Raw genomic sequence first — 18,018 nt, 5'->3', positions numbered from 1 at the left:
TGTTGGATTTAATATAACTAGTTCAGGTAAGGAGTTTTAAAGCTCTACCTGAAAGTTGCCAACTTCAGCTCTGTAGTGCCCCTCCCTGATTGGCGAGCTTCTGGTAGCCAAGCCAGGCTGCCTTGATTAGGTGTGAAGTGGCCTGGGCTGAACACAAAGGATGTGCCTGGGGGAGGAGATTTGCCTCAGCAGATGGTGAAACAGGATGTGGGTATAGCTGCCAAACTGGTCTTCAAAGGCAGAGAAGGACATTTGGAGCAGCTCAGGACCTCCCCCACTTCCTGCAACCCCAGACAATTAGGTGCCCTCTTGATTAGATTAGGAGAGGGGTGTGTTTAGGATTTTTAGCAACACTAGTGGGTGGGCTCAGCCAGATCTAACCTCCAAAAATCACTTTCAGCCATGTGGGAATTTTGAAGAATGTTTCTCCCTGGGATTGGCTTTTGCCACACTTCCCAGGAAGTGGTCATCAAAGGGACAAGGAGCCTGCCTGTGATTGGACAACCAGGACCCTCTGCTTTCCAACCGAGAGCAAGGATAAGTATGGCAGAGCTTCTCCCACACCTCGGATCCCTACAACGAAGAACATCAGAAGAAGAAGGACTGCCCTGCTGGACCCCTGACCTGCACCTGGATACTGCACTCTGAAGGACTGCACGAGCTGCACACTTGGGCTTTACCACAAAAGGACTTTGCCTGGCTCCAACTGTTCCCAGAAGGGACTCCCTGCTTGCTACAGGTGAAAAATAGATAACCAGAGTCCCCTGCATTAAATCCTGAAGAAACTGACCAGCTGACCACTGTCCAGTGGCCAATTTGGAGTTTGAGCCAGGTGCATTCTGAGAGTTGAAGTCGTAACCCTAAAGGAGCAACTCTGCGCTTCTGGAACCATGGGGTGAGCCGTGGACTCCTAAAGGACTTTCAAAAACCTTCTGGAAGAAGATCCAGAAGTTTGGAGAAGATTGGAAAACTTTTTGTGAAAAGCTCCATAAAGGGACCGACCCGTCATTGAGAGTTTGAAGACCTCTGCTTTAGACTAAGAGTACAAAATGATTGACTTAAATAACTGTGTCACACCTGGCATATAGGGTAGCCCCCATGCCGGTTTTATACCGGCAAAAGCGAAATTTTAATGTACTAGTCCATTCAAAAATTTGAAACATCACCTAAAGCTGTTTTTCATCTTATCAGTACATACTTTAAACAGTAAATGTTGGAAGAAAGAACTATAAAATGTGTTCTATCTCTGCTGTAGTGACTCTTGAGTGATAAATAAAGTGAGCAGAGACAGAAGGACATGGTAAGAATTAATACAGACAACTTCAAATAAAGTTCTACTTAAGGCTCGTGCCTGGGCCTTTGCAGACCAAAGTGCAATGGTACATTATTTTATTGCAAGTAAGTCATAAAAATAAAAAAATGCCAGTGCCGAAATGTGGCTGCCATTCGCTTGCAACAACATTTTAAAATTGAATGTACATTAACAATAACACATAGTTTTATTTGAACAGCATGTGCTCTTCCTATTAGGCAGGTGTACTTAAAACAAGAAAGATTTTTTTTTAGATTTGATGCACATTACAGCAAAATATGATTTTGTGGCCCTCATTATGAGAAGTTCGGCATTTTTAAGGGATAATTACCGCAATGAATACAATCCAACACTGATGTGTTTGGATTTTATTGGATGCGATATACATTGCATATTCAGATTTTTGGGGAAAAACATGCAGATTTTGATTCTTACCGCACCAAAATCTGCAGGTCTCGATGAAGACTAGACTTTTCCCCTTGTTAAATTCTAGCAGGTTTTGCCTGCTGTAATTTACCGATTACCATGAGCTTCATAACACCTGGTAATTACTGGGTCCAAAACACTTCAACCCACTTATACTTGTGATCCATCTGCAAACAAGTGTTTGTGAATGGATCACAAATTAACGGGCCTCTTGTAATGAAGGCCTTAGTGAACAAAGTGTTCATGAATTACTCTTACCTGAAAATGTAATTTAAATAAACAAGGAGGACTAAAACACGTTGAAAAGGGATAAAGAATTGAAAGAAAAGTCGCATGGGTGAAATTTTGGCCCAGCATCCTTGGAACTTAGGTGCACTTCTTTTTAGGCAAAGGCAAATGTGCACGTGATCAGGAAATGCTGCAAGTCACAGTGCAAGCGAGCCCTTCAATGCTCAATCCAAAATATAACATATAACTTTAAACGTGAAAGTGTGCACTTAAATGCAAACAAATAAATCTACGGAAACTCTTTATCTCCTTGTGTGTTCTTATTTATAATATCTGCTTATTATAAAATTAGAGGTGTGGTACGTTTTTATTATGCATCTTTTATGAAATTCCAGATTACCGTCATTTCCACACATTTTTTTTTACCACAGTCGCTATTATGGCATAACATCAGAGCTTAATTTGTAGTTGTTGTTTCCGGTGCTGAGCACTGGCACTTATTTTTGAGAGCCGGGGCTTATTCTTCTGCCTCAGGCATTTGCTGAGAGCAAAAGCCAAGTTTGGGAAAGATAGAGGAAGAGAAAAACGAAAAAGCAGCACAATAAGGGAAAGCAGAAAGCTGCAGATGTGAGATGAAAGGGCAGGGAGTGGCTTTAAATGGATTGAAGAGGTCCGAGATGGCTTCGGGTTTATGCTGCCGCAGTGCCCGCACATTTAATTGTAGCAGCCGCATGTTTAAGAGGAGGCTTTACGGCACTGGCACCTTTTTATTTACAAATTAAGAACTGCATAACATTTTCTTGTGAGTGTTAGTATCGCGTTGTAAACTGGATTGGAAATTGTGAGGCGATATTACTGTGAATCCAGAAGTATGCTTCACTTGATACATTTAATCTTGGCTTTGAAACTAGATGAAAGTCTCCCAAGAAAAAAATACGCCAGATTAGATAGGTAGCGTTAAAAACATGTTTACATTGGCACCAAGGCACCATTCCTGTATATGTTTCCAACTGAAGGTACTTTTTTAGGGTGAAAATGGGGAGTAAGCAACGTTATCAACTTTGTGCAAAACGTCTGATTTTCATAGGACAGTCAGTCAAATGCCCAACTTTGTAGGTCTGATGTTAGCCAAGACCTTTTTATTTTATTAAAATGATATGTATAAAATGCTTACTTAAAGAGATATCTTGCCAGCTGAATTCATTCATTAGCCTGTGCCTGTGTCATTCACATTTTCTGCCCATTGCAGCATACTGAATGGGGAACGAGGTCAGCCCTCTCCTGGCAAAGTCTCTCTTCATTGTGAGTAACGGAATTATGCCTAAAAAGCGTCTGGACTTGTGAGTCAGTTTGTCCTTTAATATATATTTGTTAAGTTTTTTTTTTAATGTGCTATGTGGATCTGCAGGAAAAGTGCCTCTCATCTCTCCATAACAACCTCTCACATACATTTCATTTTTTTAGCACATTAGTAAAGGCTGGCTTTACTAATCCACTCAGATATCCACGTAAAATACAGACCTGTTCTTTGCGGCATTATTCCTCTGCGATACTTTATGGCAGGTCAAAACTGCCACTCGACTAAACTCTGATTTTTGTCTCTTGCAAGAACATTAACCACAAGAGCGATCTTGACATTTATATTGTTAACTGAAAGCTGGAGCACAAGGAACTCGGCAGCAGGTGCTTCTAAATCGCAAAACAGCACCCCCCTGAGGTCAATGCCCCGTTCCAGGTCAGCACTCAGTCTGGGCTGCACTTCCAGAGCCTATTTTGCACTGCACTTAGCTTGGGCTGCAATTCTCACTCACTTGAGTGTCGCACAGCACAGGTAATCCTGTTTCGCAACCACTAAGGCCCATATTTAAACTTTTTTAGCGCCGCATTTGCGTACTTTTTTATACAAAAGCGGCGCAAACTCACAAAATACTATTGGCCCGTATTTATACTTTTTTAGCGCCGCATTTCCGCCGCTTTTTGACGCAAAAGCGGCGCAAACTTACAAAATCCAATTGTATTTTGTAAATTTGCGCCGCTTTTGCGTCAAGAAATGACGCAAAAGCGGCGCTAAAAAAGTATATATATGGGCCGACGTCTATGATGCAGCATCAGTGGCATCGATATAGCTTGTTCTGGTGTCCAGGGTAACACCAGAGACCTTGTTCTGTTGCTGTGATGTGCCCCCTCATTTACAGGACCACAAGTTAAGCTACAATTTTGTCTCCACTGTACTTATTCGTCTGTTTCAGGTATTCATAAGCTCTAGTTTCTACCGTCAGCGGCACATTGTTATGCCAGGTGACTCGAGGCCGTGCCTTGTGTACTTTTCTAAATCAGGCATACTCGAGTGTGCTAAGATCTCAAGGTTGCCCAGAAAGTACGTTTATTTTGTGCTTTTGAACACTATAACCAGTGCTTTAAATGGGCCGGTACTGTCCGGTACTGAGTACCGGCACTTTTTTATTTTGAGAGGGAGAGTACCGGCGCAGCTCAAGAAAAGCGTAATACTTTTAATTGTAGAGTACCGGCACTTCTCGGAAACAAGCAGGTACTCTGGCACAGAGTACCGGCACTTTAACTTTTCCATTTCAAGCACTGACTATAACATTCAGAAGGAAGTCATATATTATCATAACTATGGAACAATTTTATATCCACAAAATATTTCCTGCGGCGAGTCCAATTTTTCTCTGCTTCTCTTAAAAATGTGAATATGACCAAAATAATCTCTACCTTTAACATAAGCAACCATTGAGAATGTACCACTTTCTTAAATATGAATGTTGCCATATGTTTCCAGACAAAATGTGTTCATCATTACTGACGGAATCGTATATTTTTTAGCGTATATTGCTAAACGAGACAGCCTGACACCAATGCACATGGGGAATATTAATTGTTGTTTCATATGTGAATCAGTCACAGTTAGATCAATTTGTCATAAAATGTAAGCATTTTCAAGGTCTTAATATAGGTGCCATTCAGCGTAAAATTATATACATCAGCCGGCAAAGGATATACATTGTCAACAGTTTAATGAGAGGCCTTAGAATCCGATCATTCACATGCAGACCAATTGCACGGACTTTGCAGACCAATTGCACGGAGGATTTATCATTTTGCATACCTACATTTTTCAAATTAACTACCACCTTATATGCAAAAACATGCCCATCACTTTTCATTGGTTCCTTCCTGTGCCTTTCTACATGTCTTTCTTTTCATTGGTGAAACGCTGCTATGTGTCCCGCCTTTGGATATGTTTTTCACTTTCATGGTGACTGCCCCTGTTAGATGTCCCCCTTATCTTTGTCTATATATGGTTTGTTTACACACTCTTTTTGTCTGTGTTCACCCGAACACATTCACGAAGAGCTTCTTTGTTCACCCGAGCCTGTATGCTTTATGAAGGGAATTCAACCACTGCCGTAGGATGGCATTGTTCCTTTCTGTATTTTGCTTCAATACACTAGCGATCAACCATTGACTAGTATGCCAATGTTTTCTTTCCTATTTTGTTTTGATATTGTTTCATTTTATTTGTTACGATCAGGGAGAGTTGACGCCGAGACTCAAATCTGGTTACCTAGTCCCAAAGTCAGCAGCTCTGTATGTTGCACCACATTTCCTATTTTGTTGCGATGTTGTTTAATTTTATTTATTACAATGGGGCATTGTTGACCTTGAGTCTCAAACCAGGTTCCTCAGTCCCAAAGTCTGCAGCTCTGTATGTTGCGCCACATTTCCTATTTTGTTGCGATATTGTTTAATTTTATTTATTGCGATCAGGCAGAGGTGACACTGAGACTCAAACACGGTCCCTCAGTCCCAAAGTCGGCAGCTATGTATGTTGTGCCACATTCAACCCCTCCCACTTACCCTTGTGCGTGGTGCCCCCGTCCTGGTCCATCATCCCTCCAGTCACGTTACTTGTTGCTTAACTGCTGCCAACATTGTGCATGACAATTTCCAATCCTTGTGTGGGTTAGAAGAAATTAGCTTTACGCGAGATGTGTGCACTCGGCAGGGCTATCCATGGCAGGGCTCCGAAACAACACCGATCTTACGAACAAGTCAATCCTACTCACAACTACTGGGTTGACGCCTATGCCTCCACAACTGGCACTGTCCCTTCCCCACCCACATCTCATCAAGATTCTGGTAGCAGTACGTCATAATCTTGGCCTCATCCTGTACGCGTTTATAAAGGACTTCTTTGTTCACCCGATTCTGTACGCTTCATGAAGGGAGTTGAACCATTCCGGTACTACAGCATTGATTCCTTTCCAGTGGCGGCCGGCAGCTTTAGGAGGGAGGGGGGCAGGTGGGAAGTACACACACACACACTCATTCTTTCACACACAGACACGCATGCACATCCATTAACAACACTCATACCATTAACATGCATGCACGCAAAAAACATTCATTTTAAAACATCACACACACTCATTCTTTCACACACGCACGCTTGCACATCCATTAACAACACTCATAACTTTCAAACATGCACTCGCGCACCAAACATTCAATTTAAAACATCACATAGGCACTTACCTTCAGCCTCCAGGTCCCAGGAGGGTTGGGACTGCTGCCTTCCCTCCAGCCAATGAGGGAAGGCAGCCGTACCAACCTCATCACAGAGTGGGATGGGGTCAGTGAGACTGCTGACCCCACCCCACTCTGTGAAGAAGTGTCACCGATTGACACTCGCCCTGGGCGCTTCAGGGCTTAAACCTGAAGCACCCAGGTCGAAGTCAATGGGTGATGCTTTCCTCATCACCCAGGGGAGGGCACTGAGGCACCTTTGCTGAGCCGAGAAGGTCATGCCCATAGGAGCTGTGATGTCCTCAGCCCAGCAAAGTTCAGTTCAGGCAGCCAAGAGTCTGCGCAAATAGGGCATGTCTCACTCCTGGCTGCCTGTGCTGAACCTGAGGAGTGTCTGTCAGGCTGGCCTTTGTTCAGCTTGACAGACACTCTTCATGAGGGGCAAAAGGTGGGAGGCGTGGCCCCTCCTCCCTAAAGGACGGGCCGCCACTGTTCCTTTCTCTACTTTGTTTGGATTCGCCAGAGTTCAACCATTGCCGTAGTATGGCACTGTTTCCTTTCGTATTTTGTTTCAATATTGTTTACACAGCTACATGTAAGCATCCATATTTACTCTCTATACAGTGGTCAAATTCATTTAAATTTTGGTTCATAAGCTGCAGATGCTTGGGGGATGTAAAACATGCCACAAGCTTCCGGTGGTTTGTGCTCAGCTGTACTTCAGTGCAATCAGTGGCCTGCCAAAAATATGACTGCACTACAATTATGAACCACTGTGGAGTCTACATTCCCCTAGTTTGAAAGTGTGAACAATAAAGATAAAAGGGGTCATCTGTAATGCAGACGGTGCTATTTAATGTGTCAGAGATTGTTAATTTATCTGCAACAATTCATCGCATGGGTTGCATTACAAGATGCATTGGTTTATTCGGAAGCAATGTGATACCAACATAGCCAAGTGTGTTGGCATACTAAACTGTGTTGTTTATCACTAGTGTTTGGTTATTGTCACTTTAATAGTCTCAAAATAACTGATAAAATGGGACTGCTGTGGTAGACGTGTATGTCTTGGACGGGCAGCAAAGCACACCTGTAAAGACAGAGCACCACATTGTAGATCGTGCATTGGTTTATGTATGAAATACCTGAGGAACTTGCTCTCGTTAGGAACTCTCTGAAGCCCACTGCATGGCCCGGTGTGTAGTAATTGTATTGCTCTTCAATCCCCAGCAGTTCAGCACCCAGGATATTGTGCTGCATGGCTAAACACTTATAAGGTGCATAACTCTGTGTGTAGCAATTGTATCGTTCTTCAATCCCTGGCTGCACAGTACCCAGGATAATGTGCTGCATGGCTAAACACTTATAAGGTGCATAACCCAGCGTGTAGCAATTGTATCGCTCTTCAATCTCCGGCGGCTCAGCATCCAGGATAATGTGCTGCATGGCTCAACACTTATAAGGTGCATAACCCAGCGTGTAGCAATTGTATTGCTCTTTAATCCCCGGCGGCTCAGCATGCAGGATAATGTGCTGCATGGCTAAATGCTAATAAGGTGCATAACCCAGTGTGTACCAATTGTATCGTTCTTCAATCCCCGGCGGCTCAGCATGCAGGATAATGTGCTGCATGGCTCAACACCTATAAGGCCCCAAAGGAGGGACCTATGCCAATGCTTGTTCTATGTCACAAAGTTACAGAGCTGCTCTTTTTTATTCATTTTTGTGATGGGTCTTTTTTGTGTGCTTTTTTTGCAGACATATGCATACACCTCATTTTTGTTTCTTACTGCATATGTTTGTAAAAAGGAACATAAAATGCGGGCCTTCCAGCACCAGACTTCTTGGCTTTGTGCCGGACTTCTTAAAGCTATAAGGATTTCCCAACACTTCCTACTTTCGGAAGTCCACTAGGGCAATTTTCATACTGTTCTTTTTTCTGTTGTACTTACTAAACCTAGAAAAAACTATTTTCCAAAGAAATCGCAACAAAAATGCATACGTATCTACACGGAAGGAGTTTGTTTTAGTCTTCTTGAACTCTTTGTCCATTCAGCAGTCAAACATACTTTCCTTCAATCCACCACAGCATGCAGCATGGGGTGATGAAATAGCCCACATCACCCATCAGGTGTGTTGCACTTTGAATGGTAGCACTTTGCATGATAACATGATTACAGCTATCTGCACAAGAGAACACTACATTGCTAGGGCTAGCACATACGGGCTGCTTGGTCACTCTAGTATTTTTAGGTTATTACATGTTTTTCCATTGTTACATGTTGCGTATATGTGTAAAAAAAGAAAGAAGGGAAAAATTGCAGTCTCGACAAAGCCAGACCTATTGGCCTTTCCAATGCTTGTTTGTGTTTTTATGAGAAATACATGAAGATCGAAAGAAAAATAACTACACACATCACTGGATAAATCTTCCAGAGAATACTATTTATTGCACTGTATTGTATCGTTTTGCAACATTTATATAGTTCTTACTACTCCGATATGGGGCACTGAAGTACTTGCATAATTATGTAATTGAAGGCGAATGATACATGAATATTAGTATCATTATTCGTTGCTAAACTTTTGATATAGACTGTTAATGGAAATGTGAGTCTTTAAATATTAGTTTGTTTTGCGGGTATCCGGTTTATTTTGAAAATGTTAAGCAGACCTCTACCACTTATTTTTGCATTTTGGGCCTCCTTCACAGAGACATAAATCTAGTCAAAATGGTATGTCTGTGGTAGGAGTCAATGCTCACAGATCTGTTTATCCCATGTAAGTGATGGAGAGATTCCCTGTGGCGGCGACCAGAGATAGGTAAAATGAGCTCCAGTCAGCTGGATGACATAAACAAACATATTAGTGCCAAAGGTGCAGAAGAAAAAGAAAACAGAGAGGGCCAGAAAGCACCTTTCATGTCAGGCAAACTACACGTTGCAGCCAAGACCTCCAAGTGAGGCAAGGCCCCAGGCAGTGATGGTCCCCAGTGGAACTTTGGGACCTGATCGGTCCAAACTTGCTGGAGCTTTAGGAGGAAAAGGTGGCAAAGGGCAGTATGCCACGACCCCTATGAGAAGGCATAATAATGTTGGATCACTCTATATCAACTGACCATTGAGCAGTGGTGTAGCCCATGGGTCTGGCTTTAACAAGCACTAATGTTGCTTGCATACATTGGCATATTAAAACGGCACTCAGTGGCTTTGCCAGTGCTTGTTTTTAAAGGTGGCTTTTATTTTTGAGCACTGCATAACTGAGCTCTTGGGCAGGAGGAGAGGGTGTTCCACGTGTGCAGTGTGCTTATCTGAGAACTCTTTGAGTAATATCTTGAGATTTTATTAAAGCTATGCAAAGCACTTATCTCTGGTTATATTGTAAAATTCACACCAAAAGACTCCCCTATACACAGCCGGGCTGGAGAAACTGCACAGACCCCAGGCTTGCGTGTGAGTGGCAGTGACTGTCGCTTAGACCAATCCTGGAGCTGCTTACGTGTTATGCTTAGCATGTAAGCAGCGGCAGGATTGCTAGGGAGCCTGTGCTGGTGTCCCAGCGAATGCTTGGACACCATCAGAAGCAGAAGTGTGACGAAGCAGGAGTCGAAAGGTAAGTAGTTTCTTTGTTGTTAATTAAAAAATGTTTCCTCCATCGTCCAATGCCACCCCACGCTGCCCCCCTCCTTGACATATGCAGTGCCTGCCGCTACTGTGCAGACTTCTACAAGGCACTAACAAGAGAGAAGCTGTAATATTAATGAACTAAGGGCCTAGCACCACCTAGCGCCACATTAGCGTAATTTTTTTATGCTAATGTGGCATTAGGTTGGCAAAAACGTCGCACCAAATTGACAAAGTGGCACAATGCACGTATTGTGCCACTTTGTAAATCCTTGTGCCACATTATGCCTGCACCAGGTATAATATATGCAAGGGGGCGTTCCTCCATTAGGATGTTGACGAAAGTGGCACAGTGGAATCTATGAGATTCCATTGCACCATTTTTCTTGTCATTTTTAACACCTGCTCAGTGCAGGCGTTAAATTGAGACACACTATTGTTTATAATGGGCCTTTATGTACTGTGCAGGATTAGCGCCAACATTTTTGAGCTAATACTGCAAAGTACAACTGTAGCGTCAGAAAGGATGACGCTATTGATCCTAACGTGTGCCATGGTGCACCGTATCATTAATACAGCTCACACATGTTGGTGTTAGGGGGGGCACAATGGGGCGCAAGAAAAGAGAAGCGCCACTTTTCTTATATCTGGTCCAAAAACTTTAGTTCTTGAAACCACAAAACTCAAGTTTTGCCATATTAAGTTCGATTTTTATGTTCATAAGTATTTGTCTTCACTTAAGGACAAAGAATCTTACCAAGAGATACTATTACCTTAAGTTTTTATTTCATTGATCTTTTGTGCAATATATGCAACTTTGACTCATATTTATAAAAAAAAGTGGTGCATCAGAGCTTATGCACCACTTTTTCTGCACTCCTTACAGCACCTAACGACGCCATGTTGTGCCGGATTTATAATACTGCGAACCAGTTATTAGTACAATTGCATCAACATTTTTGATGCTATTGTTGGGCTTTGCTACACTATCATCAAAAATGTTGATGCTAGTGTAGCAAAGTGCGAGGAGGCCGATAAGTTTCTATGGGTGCTTCATGTTAACGCCTGGTCTGTGCAGGCGTTGAAAATTATGCCAAAAATGGCACAGTGAAATCTGTTAAAATTCACTGTGCCATTTTTGTGGGTCTCGTAGCACCGGAATGCACCCCTTGCATACATTTTGCCTGGCGCAGGCATAATGTGGTGCAAGGTGTTGCAAAGTTGCGTGATGCATGTATCGCACCACTTTGTAAATATGACATGGGGAAAAGGCCACCTTAGCGCTGCCTTTGCATTAAAAAATGATGTTAATGCGGTTCTAAGGTGGCACAAGGGGCTCCTAAATATGCCCCTTTGTCTTTCCAAGTCAACTAAATATATATTTTTAGTGTTATAATGGTCACGCATTCACTTGCTTCGTCTGTGTGCAACTGCTTCCTGCAGCATTTTGATTTTTACAAGTGCACACATTCAGAAAAAGTATATACTCTGGGATCATCTGCAAGGAAAAATGTAAGGTTCAATAAAAGGACACAAAACAAACAAAAAAAAACAAAAAAATGGAAATAAGGAAGAGAATAAAGAGCTTGATTTATTGTGACAATGTACCAACTTGAGGAATAAAGGTACTGATAGCAGAAACTATGTACCGACTTCAGCTTCCTCGTAGAAGGAACTGGAATAAAGCTGTGAGTGTATAGTTTCATATTTAATATTCACAGACAGAGTTTGTTTGAACACTTTCATGTGTTTGAGGAGAATGATCAACACATGCAAGTAATCATTCCCCTGTATGACTAGTTATGCTACAAGAATGCCAACTTTTGACAATGGCGTCAACTGCTTAGTTCCCATCTCTAGGCTACCAACAGCCTACGTTTGCACATTGGAGTAATTTGCACAGCTCCCATCTCCCAAGTAGGACTTTCACTTGAATTTATGGTTAACCAGCAGGTCAGAGTTTCCCGATTGACTGCCTCTGCCACACTGGCCTCTAAGCGGCCCTGAATGCCCTGTCAGGAACTCCGTAATTTCCCTGTTGTGCAGTTTACCCCTGACAACAGACTGCACAGGTTCAAATACACCGTGCCATGGCACACGACCATGCATGTGGTGGTCAGTCCCGACTTGGTCTGGCCTAATAGAAAAAGCATCCAATTCACACCTAATAACGTAGTATACCTTCTCCTACAATACCTCTAACATAAAGCCTTTCATGATAATACCACTGATACCTCTAACCTTAAAGCCTTTCATGGTACTACCACTAATACCTCTAACTGTAAACCTTTTCATGGTATTGCCGCTAATAGTTCTATCCTCAAAACCTTTTGTAGTAATGCTACTAATGCTTCTAACCATCAAACCTTTCAAGGTAATATAATGAATACCTCTAACTGTAAACCATTTCATGGTAATGCCACTAATACTTCTAACCACAAAACCTTTTGTGGGAATGCTGCACATACCTCTAACTTAAAAACCTTTCATGGTAATATCACTAATACCTCTAACCATAAACCCTTTCATGGTAATGCCACTAATACATCTAACTGTAAATCTTTTCATGGTACTGCCGCTAATAACTTAAACCTTAAAATCTTTTATAGTAATGCCGCTAATACCTCTAACCGTAAAACGTTCCACTGTAATACCATTAATACCTCTAACCGTAAAACCTTTCAAGGTAATGCCACTAATAAGTCTAACAGTAAAACCTTTCATGGTAATACCACTAATACCCCTAAGCATAAAACCTTTCATGGTAATATCACTAATACTTCAAACTGTAAAACCTTTTGTGTTAATACCACTAATAATTCTAATGGTAAAACCTTTCATGTTAATGTCTCTGACTGTAAACCTTTACATGGTAATGCTGCTTATACCTCTAATCATAAAACCTTTCATAATAATGTTGCTAATATTTCTAACTGTAAAATTGTTCATGGTAATACCGCTAATACCTCTAACAGTAAAATCTTTTATGGTAATACTTTTAACCATAAAGCTGATCATGGTAATGCCGCTAGTAAGCCTATCAGTAAACCTTTCATGGTAATACCACTAATACCGCTCACCAAACAACTTTTCATGGTAATACCACTAACACCTATAACAGTAAAACCTTACCTGCTTCCGATATCTCTGACTGTAAAACCTTTCATGGCAATGCTGCTAATACCTCTTACCGTAAAACCTTTCATGGTAATGCTGCTAATATATTTAACTATAAAACCTTTCGTGGTAACACTGCCAATAGCTGTAATTGTAAAACCTTTAATGATAACGTTATCCTTAACATTTTTCATGATAATGCTGCTAAAACCTCTAACTGCAAAAACGTTCATGGTAATATCACTAATACCTCTAACTGTAAACCATTTCATGGTAATGCCACTAATACGTCTAACTGTAAAACTTTCATGGTAATACCACTAATTAACTGTAAAACTTTTCATGGTAATGCCACTAATACCTCTAACCATAAAACCTTCATGGTAATGATGCTAATTCCTGTAACCGTAAACACTTCATAGTAATGCCACTAATAACTGTAACCATAAAACCTTTGTGATAATGCCGCTAATACCTGTAACCATAAAACCTTCATGGTAATGCCGCTAATAACTGTAACCATAAAACCTTCAGGGTAATGCCGCTAATACCTGTAACCGCAAAACCTTCATGGTAATGCTGCTAATATCTGTAACTGTAAAACTTGTTATGGTAATGCCACTAATAAATCTAACAGTAAAACCGTTCCCAATACCTCTTGCTAGGACACATACATCAGTGCTCCTCACAGACAACCTCCAATAACTTACACACCTCCTACACCTCCACAAAAACACATCCCCAGTGTCTCTCACAATTTTGCCCTCAATTTCCCTCACAGCAAAGCAGGAGCGGCTCGCTGGACGTGGAAGTGGCAACGAGGCGCGCGGGGGTTAGGGGGGGAAATAAATGTATTACATTTTTTAAAGAAACACTTACCTTCTCTGCCGCCATGCCACTCCTCTGCTGCAGGCAGGCACATGGGAGCCTGTGCATGCTCTCTCCAGCCCGGCAACGGTGTTGCTGGTCTAGAGAGAGCCTACAGCACATGTATGTTTGGCCGACCCGAGACAGCCAGCCAAACACACATGCGCTCTAAGGGAGAGTGCTGTGCACTCCCACTTACTGCTCGTCACCCCCATGGCCCGCCACTTTAAAAGAAAACGATAATAAATGAAGGATTAAAGGTTTTGCAGGTACCCCTGTTGGCCCTAACGGAGGAGCCGCCTCGGTAGCAAAGTCCCCTACTATCTCTCAATACGTCTCCGAGTCACACATCCCCACAGTAATACTTCTTAACACACAACAGTAAAAGCTCTCCTGTGCTTCCCGTGGTAATAACACCATGAGAAGCATACCTCACAAAGTTCTCCTTCTTGATTTTGGCAAGGATATACCTACTCTGCATAGCGCCTGCTGGTACCATGTCCCCAATGTCTCATTGGGCTGCTTCACTTGTACTGAGCTCGCCTAGTGGGGTAACGCAAACTGATGGGACCCCTGCAGAATGTTGTGAGGGGCCCACGAGGAGACCCCCGAGTCTCCTATCTCTCACAGATATCTATTAGCGTTGGGCTGAAGGGGCCCCGTTGAAGGGTTGGCACCCCCTAAAGGGTTGAGACCCTTCCACCCCTCCCCAACTCTGCACCGCAGGGGCTGCAGGTGCTTACGTTACACCCCTAAGCCAGCCCAATTATGTGAGCCCGGTTGCCATCAGACACTGACCCCTCTCTGTTTAGTGCCACTCTAGGCATGTGTCCAGTTTTCTGAGCTATTTCTGAGGCCGGTGTAGCAATTAACACCAAAGCTCGGAGCAATCTACTTGGGCCCAGCGTGGAAGAGATTTTGGCCCATTTTTATACTTTTTTAGCGCCGCATTTGCATCATTTTTTGGCGCAAACCTACAAAATACAATTACATTTTGTAAGTTTGCGCCGCTTTTTTGTCAGAAAATGACCCAAATGCGGCGCTAAAAAGTATAAATATGGGCCTTGAAGTCTCCATAATGGGACCCTAGAGAGTGGAGGGCTCATGTGGCTGTAGGGGATAGAACATGTGCTAACATGGCACTAAGGGGCATCAGAAAAATGATAATAGAAGTAGTCTTTACCGAAACCCGAACCAGTAGACAGCATAGCACCTCACTAAGACGGTGACTGCAACTTGCATGGCTCAGGAGTGTCGAAAGTACAGTATCATCAATGACCGATTCCAGGTGGTATTTACCCCATCTCCCCCATCCCTCCTCCGGCACTGTGCCACGACTAAATATTGCCCCTGAAATGGGGAAAGGGCATGCAGGCCCAAAATTACTACATTCACATCTGAATGGTCATCCCTGATTCCGAGGACAGTTCCACTCTAGTTTACCACCTGGGTTTACTGGGGGGTGGGACAGACTGTGGGCTAGGTGGATGTCCTCCTGTCCTGCAGGGAGGCCGGGCCTCTCTCCTGCCTTTGACTTTGCTGGGGTCCAAATACATTTTATCGGCTTCGAAAGTAACGTTTGGCCTGCTGCTTTGGCACCTGGTAATCCCAAAAGCGGGAATTACACTGCCCCAATTTACCACCGCATATTGTTCTGGCCATTTTGTACATTTACGCTTGCTACTGGAGCAGGTATTTGCATTTGTATTTATAATATTTCTTTCACCTGGATAGCTGACTCAAAGCGAATTTGTCTGTGGTTTCTGCAGCGCCTGTCTTTCTCTGTCTCTCATTACCAATGTGCTTTACTTTTCTATTTCCTCTGCTCTTCTTGCCCTATATCCATCTATTTTCTCCTTCTTGCCCCTTTCTTTCGAAGCCTGGTCCTCATTCCCTTCTTCTCTCACCCAGAAGAAGTTACTGTCCCTCGAGACTAATTGGCCTCGAGCATTGGAATTGCTCCCAGCGGTGGCAGGGATTGTCCCGAGGAACAGCTGCGTGAGAGTAAGTCAGCTATATATAAATATTCTCCTCCATCTGAGCCCCTCGGTACTAACCTACTCCTGCCACCGAGTGCCCTGCTGAGCTCAGTAGCATTCCTGACTGATCCCTCTCCACCACTCTTTCACCCACTGCTGTCTCTGGTTCTGTGCCCCTCGGTACCCAGACACGCTCCCATCAGAACCTCAACGGCCCTATCGCCTGGGTAGAACTGCTAACTGCATTGTCCTCAGTGCCCCACTTCAGGATGGACTCTGCCCCTCCTGGCACCTCCTCTGAGACCGGGTGGTATTCCCTGGCCAGCCTCCCTGACCCAGTTGCCCTTCAAAAATTCGAGGCCTAGTTCTGATCCCACCGGTGCCCTAAGAAGGAGCTAGATCTGAGCCTCTCAGTTCCAGGGCAGGAGCCAGAACCCCCCACATTTTACCTGAAGCTGGACTCTGCTTCCATCAATTCCTGTCTGTCGGCGGGATCGTGCCAGCTGAGGCACGGATCTGAGGCTCTCCAGGGGCCCTGCTCTAAGTGCTCCCCTGTGCCCCACCACCTATCTTGCACCTGTAGGTATTCTATCGGCCATGCACCTACCTGCTGATTTCACATCACCACCCTGCCCCTGGGCATCCTACAAGGCCCTGCTTCCCTGCGTACCACACCAAGACCCTGCTCCCCACAACGCTACACACGGACCTGCTCCCCTCAGTACAACATCAAGCAGTGTTCCTCTCGGTACCACACCAGGCCCTGCTCCCCACAACGCTACACACGGACCTGCTCCCCTCAGTACAACATCAAGCAGTGTTCCTCTCGGTACCACACCAGGCCCTGCTCCCCTCCGGACAACACTAGAGGCTGCTCCCTTGGACACCACACAGTCCCTGCTCCTGCAGACCAGGACTTGCTCCCCTAAATAGTACACAATGTTCTGTTCCCTTCGATACCACACCGAGCACGGCTCCCCTCGTTACAACACTAGGTCCTGCTCCCCACCATACCACACCATGCCCTGCTCCACTCTGCACCATGCCATGTCTTGCTCCTTCTGTACTCGGCCTCACCCTGCTCCCTTTGTGCCCTCCCTGGCCATGCACCCCGTTGTGGTGGTTAAGAACTTGTTTCGTGCACACTAACTACCCCTACTCCCCCTCGTACCTTAACTGGCACTTTAACCCTGGTGCAATTTCTGGCTCTATTAACCTAACTCGCCCTGGTTACCATACCAATCCCTCTTGTGTATCCTAGCAGGCCGCTCCCCTCGGTACCTTAGCCTGCTCTACCCTACAAGGTGCCGATCCTCGCGATGCTGTACCTGCCTCAGCCCCGCTCTGTACCCCTCCTGCCTCAGCACCTCTAGGCCTTACCTACTGTCACCGAAGAGGCGCTGCCCACCGCCAGGAGGAACAACAGTGCCACTGAAACGCAGAGCGGGGGTCCGACCCTGAGTGGCATCTTTCCTGGTGAAGCCCGAGCTGAGGGCCCTGGTTAGTGCTCGAACCGTGGACAGCAGCTGGAGGGGTTGGTGCTTCCGTCTTCCTCTCTGACCAGCGCGGGTTGTTTTTCAGGTGCACAAACCTGATACGCTGTAAAGCGATCCCGCTCGAGAGTAAACGGAGAGGCTGGATGCGGTCCAGGCGAGCACCTGATACCTGTGCACGCGGCTGAGCCGTGGGCTGCCCCGCGGGACCTGGGCCGCGGAGGGGGGAGAGTGATGGAAGAGGAGGAGGACACAAGATACCTGGGGAGGAGAGTAGGACTGTGGGGGCCTCCATCGGGACATGGGTTTGGCACTAGGCTGGCCATCAACAGTGCAGTAGGTGCAGTGGGCGGTGCCAGGGCCTGCGGGTGTGAGGTGCTCATCACTTCAACTGGATCTGTCTTTTACTACAAAAGGGTGGGATC

At 44.4% G+C, this 18,018-nt stretch overlaps 1 protein-coding gene across 5 annotated transcripts in view; it reads right to left on the bottom strand.

The window, feature by feature from the left end:
- Positions 1-17,733, bottom strand: part of CD164L2 (CD164 molecule like 2) — a 184,075-nt gene extending 166,342 nt beyond the window's left edge. Inside the window, exon 1 of one of the 5 annotated variants that reach the window (XM_069225044.1) lies at positions 17,481-17,733. In XM_069225044.1, coding sequence (XP_069081145.1) covers positions 17,481-17,568 — 88 coding nt within the window. In that variant the 5' untranslated portion in view covers positions 17,569-17,733. Of the gene's footprint in view, positions 1-5,845; positions 6,091-17,480 lie in introns of those variants that run through there. The other 4 variants (XM_069225047.1, XM_069225046.1, XM_069225049.1 and 1 more) reach the window with 4 other exon arrangements.
- Between the last annotated feature and the right edge of the window lie 285 nt (positions 17,734-18,018).

Source organism: Pleurodeles waltl, chromosome 3_1, assembly GCF_031143425.1.
Source record: "Pleurodeles waltl isolate 20211129_DDA chromosome 3_1, aPleWal1.hap1.20221129, whole genome shotgun sequence".
NCBI classification, from domain to species: Eukaryota; Metazoa; Chordata; class Amphibia; order Caudata; family Salamandridae; genus Pleurodeles; species Pleurodeles waltl.
The sequence above is the reverse complement of the archived record's forward strand: the minus strand, read 5'-3'. Positions and strand labels throughout refer to the sequence as shown.